This window comes from Myxocyprinus asiaticus, chromosome 30 (genome assembly GCF_019703515.2).
Source record: "Myxocyprinus asiaticus isolate MX2 ecotype Aquarium Trade chromosome 30, UBuf_Myxa_2, whole genome shotgun sequence".
Taxonomy (NCBI): Eukaryota; Metazoa; Chordata; class Actinopteri; order Cypriniformes; family Catostomidae; genus Myxocyprinus; species Myxocyprinus asiaticus.
In genome coordinates, this window is record NC_059373.1 from 13,774,595 (window position 1) to 13,783,022 (window position 8,428).

The 8,428-nt window shown below is 34.4% G+C and overlaps 1 protein-coding gene across 2 annotated transcripts; it reads right to left on the reverse strand.

The window, feature by feature from the left end:
* Positions 1-509: 509 nt before the first annotated feature.
* Positions 510-6,242, reverse strand: LOC127421048 (CKLF-like MARVEL transmembrane domain-containing protein 7). 2 transcript variants are annotated; one of them, XM_051663761.1, is made up of 5 exons: positions 5,962-6,242; positions 4,797-4,970; positions 4,564-4,662; positions 4,324-4,405; positions 510-2,672 (listed from the first exon to the last, which is right to left on the reverse strand). In XM_051663761.1, exons 1-5 carry the CDS (start codon positions 6,031-6,033, stop codon positions 2,632-2,634), a joined length of 468 nt encoding a protein of 155 aa, XP_051519721.1. In that variant the 5' UTR covers positions 6,034-6,242; the 3' UTR covers positions 510-2,631. The 2 variants fall into 2 exon arrangements, with proteins under 2 accessions (XP_051519721.1, XP_051519722.1); XM_051663762.1 differs by lacking the exon at positions 4,324-4,405 and having other exon boundaries at positions 5,962-6,241.
* Between the last annotated feature and the right edge of the window lie 2,186 nt (positions 6,243-8,428).

The window sequence follows — 8,428 nt, forward strand, 5'->3', positions numbered from 1 at the left end:
TTAGCATCTATAACGGCTAGAAATTAGTACTGGGAGGGGGAGGGGAGGGGTAGAGAGGCAGAAGTGGCAAGGCAGGTGAGATCTGAGGTCATTCTCACCTGTATGTACAGTCATCAACCAAACTTCTTTGGAGGGGGAAATAAACATGCTAATATGGTCCTGTAATTTCACAAGATGTAGTGATGTTTCTCTGAATCAGGTCTGTAATCACTCTATTAAAGTTGTATTTATTGGGAATGGCTGCTGTCTCTGGTGTCGTTCATTGGTGTGGGTGGAAGGACAGGAAACCATAAGAACCCACATGATGTTATGACACAGGAAGGTTGTGACATCAGCAAAAAAAAAAAAAAAAATGTCTTTGGAACGGTTTGCTCATTTGAGACAAGTGTGACTTTTTTTTACTAATTGTACATTTTTATGTCTTACCTTTTCATTTAAAGATTGCAAAAGGGGTTAACTGTGTTAAGGATTTTTTCACAATAAATCGTGAAATAAGTCAACATGAGAAATTATAACAAAACAGTGCTGAGACTTTAATGTTTAAAAATTCACAGTATATCATTTATATTCCAGACAAATTTGGGTAACACTTTACAATACAGTTCCCTTCATTAACATTAGTTAATGTATTAGGTATCATGAACTAACAATGAACAATATATTTTTACAGCATTTATTAAGCATCGTTAATGTAAGTTGATAAAATGAAATTGTTCTTTGTTAGTTCATGGCAGTTCATACTGCATTAACTAATGTTAACATACAACTTTTGATTTAAAAAAAAATTTATTAGTATGTGTTGAAATTAACATTAAGATTAATAAATGCTGTAAAAGCACTGTCCATTGTTAGTTCATGTTAAATAATGTTGTTAACTAATGTTAACAAATGGAACCTTATTGTAAAGTGTTACCTAAATTTGTAAACAGCCACAGTAACTAAAGCAACCATGTACAAGTCAGAAGTTTACATACACTTAAGTCATTAAAACTCATTTTTTAAACACTTTAATATTTAATATTAGCAAACTATAGTTTTGGTAATTTGTTCTGGACATCTACTTTGTGCATGACATGAGTCATTTTTCCAACAATTGTTTACAGATTGTTTAACTTTTAATTGACTATATCACAATTCCAGTGGGTCAGAAATGTACATACACTAAGTTAACTGTGCTTTTAAGCAGCTTGGAAAATTCCAGAAAATTATGTCAAGCCTTTAGGCAATTAGCCAATTAGCTTCTGATAGGAGGTGTACTAAATTGGAGGTGTACCTGTGGATGTATTTTAAGACCTTTAAACTTAGTGCCTCTGCTTGACATCATGGCAAAATCAAAAGAAATCAGCCAAGACCTCAGGAAAAAAATGGTGGACCTCCACAAGTCTGGTTCATTCTTGGGAGCGTTTTCCAAATGACTGGAGGTACCACATTCATCTGTACAAACAATAGTACGCAAGTATAAACACCATGGGACCACGCAGCCATCATACCGCTCAGGAAGGAGACGCATTCTGTCTCCTAGAGATGAACGTAGTTTGGTGCGAAAAGTTCAAATCGATCCCAGAACAACATCAAAGGACCTTGTGAAGATGCTGGAGGAAACAGGTAGACAAGTATCTATATCCACAGTAAAAAGAGTCCTATATCGACGTAACCTGAAAGGCTGCTCAGCAAGGAAGAAGCCAATGCTGCAAAACCGCCATAAAAAAGCCAGACTACAGTTTGCAATAGCATATGGGGACAAAGATCTTACTTTTTGGAGAAATTTTCTCTGGTCTGATGAAACAAAAATGGAACTTTTTGGCCATAATGTCCATCATTATGTTTGGAGGAAAAAGGGTGAGGCTTGCAAGCAGAAGAACACCATCCCAACCATGAAGCATGAGGGTGGCAGCATCATGTTGTGGGGGTGCTTTGCTGCAGGAGGGACTGGTGCACTTCACAAAATAGATGGCATCATGAGGAAGGACAATTATGTGGATATATTGAAGCAACATCTCAAGACATCAGCCATGAAGTTAAAGCTTGGTTGCAAATGGGTCTTCCAAATGGATAATGACCCCAAGCATACCTCTAAAGTTGTGGCAAAATGGCTTAAGGACAACAAAGTCAAGGTATTGCAGTGACCATCACAAAGCCCTGACCTCAATCCAATAGAACATTTGTGGGCAGAACTGAAAAAGCGTGTGCAAGCAAGGAGGTCTACAAACCTGACTCGGTTACTCAAGTTCTGTCTGGAGGAATGGGCCAAAATTCCAGCAGCTTATTGTGAGACGCTTGTAGAAGGCAACCCAAAAGGTTTAACCCAGGTTAAACAATTTAAAGGCAATAATACCAAATACAAAGTGTATGTAAACTTCTGACCCACTGGGAATATGATGAAAGAAATAAAATCTGAAATAAATAATTCTCTCTACTATTATTCTGACATTTCACATTCTTAAAATAAAGTAGTGATCCTAACTGACCTGAGACAGGGAATTTGTTCAACAATTAAATGTCAGGAATTGTGAAAATGTATTTGGCTATGGTGTATGTAATCTTCTGACTTCAACTGTAGTTGCCCTTTATTTCTGCATCAGTGTTGACATTTATTGGAAGCGGTGTGATATTTCAGAATAATTCTTTTTCTTATGAACCATCTTCCAGACAGTGGTTTTGTATTGGTGGACCTGAAAAAGAAATGACATTATTTCACATAAACAAATTGTTCAGGATGTTTAAATTGATTGAGAATCGCACAATGGACTGCGCAGACACTTTGCAAAGTTCACTATTAGTAACACGTTTTAGGTAACAATTTATAATAACTACACAGTATAAAGTATTTGTAAAGCATTAATATGTAGTTATTTTATAATTGATAAATCCTTTTTCCTACATTATTAATTCAATAATAGGCTGCATACAAATAGTATGTTATTAATTTATGTTCACTGTAGCAAACGTTTTATTATTGTTTGAAAAGTTCATATATGAGCCGTTTGACAATGGTTGTTCATCCTTAGTAAACAACTTGTTAACCATACCTAACTGATGTATTTAAGTTGTTGCAAACCAGTTGTAAATAAGTGTTTGAGAACATTAAGAAGGTTTTCATTTCCACTGTAAGTGTCTCACTGTAACTCAGATTTTTGCTTTTTTTAAAAAAAGAAAAGGACAAGCCAAAATTACATTTTGTGATAATCACCATTATGCCACAAATGCTCTCGATTCAGCTTAACTTGTATTGAACCCAGAATATTCCTTTAATTAAGAATATATTTTTGTCCAATTAATTACATATTTGGTTTTATAATTTCTTTATTAATTTTGGATTTATACCTTATAATGTTATCAAACACTTCTTTGAAAAATGAGGTAATGTGCATACTTTAAATCAATTAAGGGCAGGAGCATGATCACAAAAGGTAACAGTTTATAGGCACACTACTACAAATGTAATTAAAATGTAATATAATTTCGACAGGCAATAAGAACATCAGGCGTTGAAGGATTATATATGAACAATAAATACACCTGACAATGGTGGAGACCAAACAAGCCATCATTTATCCAATGAATGGGCAACAAACCACCCAAATATCAGTAAATTAACCCTTTATTGGAATCACAATAAACCTACAGTGTATAGAATACAAAAACAAAAAAAGAGTTTACTATCACAACAACGGACAATGCAAGGGCATGAATTCAATAAATAGTTTACAGCATTTACATGCACATTTACACTATATCATGCTATGAACAAGTAAACATACAAAAGTACAATATTTCATGACACATGATGATTTCCATAATTTAAACAACTTTTCATGCAGATTAAGCATATATATATATATATATATATATATATATATATATATATATATATATATATATATATATATATATATAGTGGTCGAAACATTGTTTGTCTGATCTACTTAATTATATGGGAGCATATGTAGCAGTGTGCCAGTCTTCTTTTTCACTATGCACTCAAACACTGATTTACCACTGGTTTGCATCAAATGAAATACATTAGTTAGGTATGGTTTAAAAGTTGTTTACTAAGGATGAAAGACCATTATGAGACTCCTATAAAGTAAACAATAATAAATCATTTGCAGCAGAAAATATAAATCCATTACATACTATTTGTATATACTCTGTTATGTATTAGCAATGTAGGAACAACAATTTATAAATGATTAATTACCTATAAACGAAAGCTTTATAAATATGTTAAACCGTGTGTAGTAATTATGAAGTGTTACCAAGTTGTAAATAAATGCAAAATGCTCAAATACACATAGAAAGCACACTCAACCTTAAACTTACCCACAGGTTGTGTGTGGCGAGAGGCAACAAACGACAGCATCACACTACAAACTAAAAGATGTGAGGCCAGAAAACCAAACACCTGAAATACAAACATGCACCAGAGAAGCTTACAATGGTATCGGTGTTAAAGAATGTTGGTTGTGAGTGCTATGAAGAATAATGTACTCTATAGGATAACTCCACCTCACAACCAAACTATTCAGCACTGGTTCTGTAAATACATAATGAAGGCCTTACTGAGGCAGCAACCAGAAATTCGACTTCACAAGATTTTACAGCAGCCACAATGGAACCAATGGAGACAAAGATGAATCCCAGTGTATCGAGCACAAACTCCTATTAGAACAGACAGAGTGTGTGTTCAGCATGACACAGCTATATTTTAAATCATATATACTATTGCACTAATATAATATAATATACATATGACAGACATAGTTATTTGAGTTTAGTAAATGAAAAGTACTCACAGCAACAGCCCAGTTCACAAATAGCACCCTTTTCGGAATCCCAAAGACAGTCAGGAATAAGAAAATGAAGATTGCAACAGCATAACCCAGTGTGACCCCTTCATAGAACCTGTAGGCATGCAAGTTGTTGTACAACGTGGAGCGAACACATGCGAACGCGGCGAGAAGAATCACCTGCGCACAAATAAGATGCTTTGTTTCTGTCAATCCCTTTTTACGACTTCTATTGAAAGATCATGACGAGTAAGTGCGGTAAAGTTAGTTTTATATTTGACATTCGTTTGACATTTGCGACAATACCCATTAAACATTTTCAAGCCAAAACAACTTGGAAATGCACGAATAGGATTTCTTTGCCTAGTACAAAGCTGAATTTTAAAAAAGGATAATTTTTTTCATATCAATTTTATTAGCCCTATAAATCAATTCAACAATTTAACCATTTGACATTATGACATCACAACAAATATGAAATGTTGTTAAAAATATCAGTTTCATGACACAAGACACTGTTTGTGGAATTTACATTCTATATGTTTTCAAATAAATATAGTAGTGTAAATGTTTGTAATAATCTAATTCCATTAAACTCAATGACTGTTTGACCTAGAGACACAAAACCAACTTTATATAGCACAAGGCTTGTTTTTGGGAGTAAATGTTCAGTACTTTTTATACAGATTCAATTATCCCTATAAATCTATTAAACTCAATGACTGTTTGACCTAGAGACATGAAACCAGCTGCAAAACAAGACAAATATTCTGAGTGTTTTGCAGTTGGTTTCATGTCTCTAGGTCAAACGGTCATTGAGTTTAATAGATTTATAGGGATAATTGAATCTGTATAAAAAGTACTGAACGGATCAGAACGCAAGTGTGTCGGGACGTGTTTTAAACATTTGAAGGTCTTTAAATTGACACGGCGTCTACAAATGCGGCGCTGAGAGGAACGTCCGCATGTTTACACAGGAATACAATAGGGAGACAGCGCACACAGAAACAAGAACACTTTCGGTGTGAACGGCCCCTAATAGGACATTTGAATTAAGCGAGGTCGTAACAAACTTTAACGTGTAAAAAGTGTTCATGGAAGTAAAATAGCCTACTTAAGGCTATTGTAAATTAATGCTACTTATATCTGTTGACTGAATAATACGACTTACGTGCTGAGCAATCTTAAGAATTCCTTGTTTTGATCGTAAGTAGTCTAGTGTAATAAAAGTCCCCATCATCATTAACTCATCTGTCGAAGTAGGCTAGTATCGCCGTGACACTACGTGCACTGCAAAAGATGCGACTACACTAGAACGCATGCTCTCATAATAATCAACGAAGCTGTAGTTATCTGCTAATGTTGCGTCATTAAAAGCGTGGTTGTATATAGGGTGCAGCGGAAGGCGCGGTTTCAGTTTAATTTACGCATTGGAAACGGGATCTGACACTTTCAACCGGAGTTGCTCAATAGACTTTTTTTTTTCACACTCTGTGTTTTGGAAGCGGAAGTAAAAGTTTGCAGGGTAGACTTTGACAGCGGTGAATGGGAGTGAATGGGAGACCACAATAAATATTATTTTCAAAAATAGTCCACTATTACATTTGAATGACTTTCCAGAAGAAAAATAAATAAATAAATAAAAAAATAAAAAAAAATAGAGAGCGGTGGATTAAGACAGTCAGATGTGAGATGACAAATTTGACTACCCCCCCAAAAGCTGTGGTAATTAATTTTATAAAAGTAATTCCAGGGCAGTAACAATAAACATGTTATAAATTTACACAAATATATATATATATATATATATATATATATATATATATATATATATATATATATATATATATATATATGATCATATAAAAAGGTTTGCTAAATATACGCTGCTTAATAAGGTGGAAGCTGGTCATCACAGTCTTCGAAAAAGGTATATTTTACTGATTGCTCAGTTTTCTCACTGCAGGACTTAGATGCCTGAGAGCATGAATTACAACTGGAACACATTACTAACTTGTCATGCCTGATGACTTAAGAGGAGTCCAACATTTAGCTATCATATGTGATTTATCTCATAAAATTCCTGTTATACTGAACACATCTAGGACATCTACTGCAGGTGAGTTGAAGTCAGTATTGTAGTCTAGGCATACGCAGGCCCACCTATCTTTTTTAGGATTTTGCGTATGCCCACCTGAAATAAATGATGATAAGTATGGCCGCCAGAATAACGAGTAGTCTTTTGACCCGGAACTTTTTCAATCTACTAACGCGATGTCGCAGCACCGTTGAGTGAATTGTGTTTTTTATTTTAAAAAGTGTACAGAGATTCTCTCTAAACGTGCACGGAGCTGCGGGAGCGCAACTGATGGCATATGCCCACCTCTTCAGACACTACTACACCACTGGTTGGAGGGTATACATGCATTTGTGTTTTATAAAAAGTTCTAGGCTACAGCATTGTTGCCAACTTTGGTTACCTGGTTGGAGTGAGATTATGATGACATGGGATGGATCAATCATACATACATATTTAATACTCATAGCCTACTATCTTTAATTCGAAACACCACAACACATCCTAATCAAATCCTATAGTGCAAAAATTGTCTTTGGTGCTGGCTGAGGTACAGTACATGGTCATTTAAATGCTCAAAAGTGGTTTGATTACATAACTGCAATTAATTAATAATTACTTAATTTCATTTTATATTTACATTGGATATACAGGAGTTATTTTTAGCATCTAAGCACCTTGAACCTTTTTAGTTTTACACTTTTTTTTATTTTATTTTTTTTTATTTATTTATTTTTTTACACTTCTAGGTGCCATGGGAAATCTATTAACTAAATTAGTGTCATTTAAATAACACCATATTTCTATTTGGCTAGCTATAACACCCGGACTTAAAGGAATAATTTACCCAGAAGTGAAAATTCTCTCATCATTTACTCACCCTCATGCCATCCCAGATGCAAAACACAAACGAAGATTTAAAAGATATATATCTCTGCTCTGTTGGTCCATTAAACACAAATGAATGGTTGCCAGAACTTTAAAGCTCCAAAAAGCACATAAAGGCAGCATAAAAGTAATCCATATGACTCTAGTGGTTAAATCCAGATCTTCAGAAGTAATATGATAGGTGTTGGTGAGAAACAGATCAATATTTAAGTCCTTTTTTTTAATATAAAATTCTCCTCCATACCTAATATATACAAGAAGAATACGAATCGCGAATACTAAAATATTATTTTCCTTTCATCTGGCTCTAAATAATTTCCAATCAGTAATCTCTTGAAATATCTGAAGGCAAACATGGTGAGTTTATTGAATATCAGACATCATTAGAATGGGAGAAAAACATTGTCCATAAGTTGTCTATAATGCAGGTAGTTACAGACTTTAAACCATCTTCATTATCTATTGTACCTGCCTTTCTGAAAGCTTACCATCGTTCTTCCATTGTTTAACCGAGGCATTTTTAATAATACAGCTGTAACAACATAGAACCATATATCCTCACTACCGTGGTTAGGTCCACTTAGTCCTTCTTAAAATAATCTGCCGTGAGATTTATTTGGATGGTGTGAGAGCATGCAGAGACAGAGTCTGAAAACATCATGGTGCTTAATTT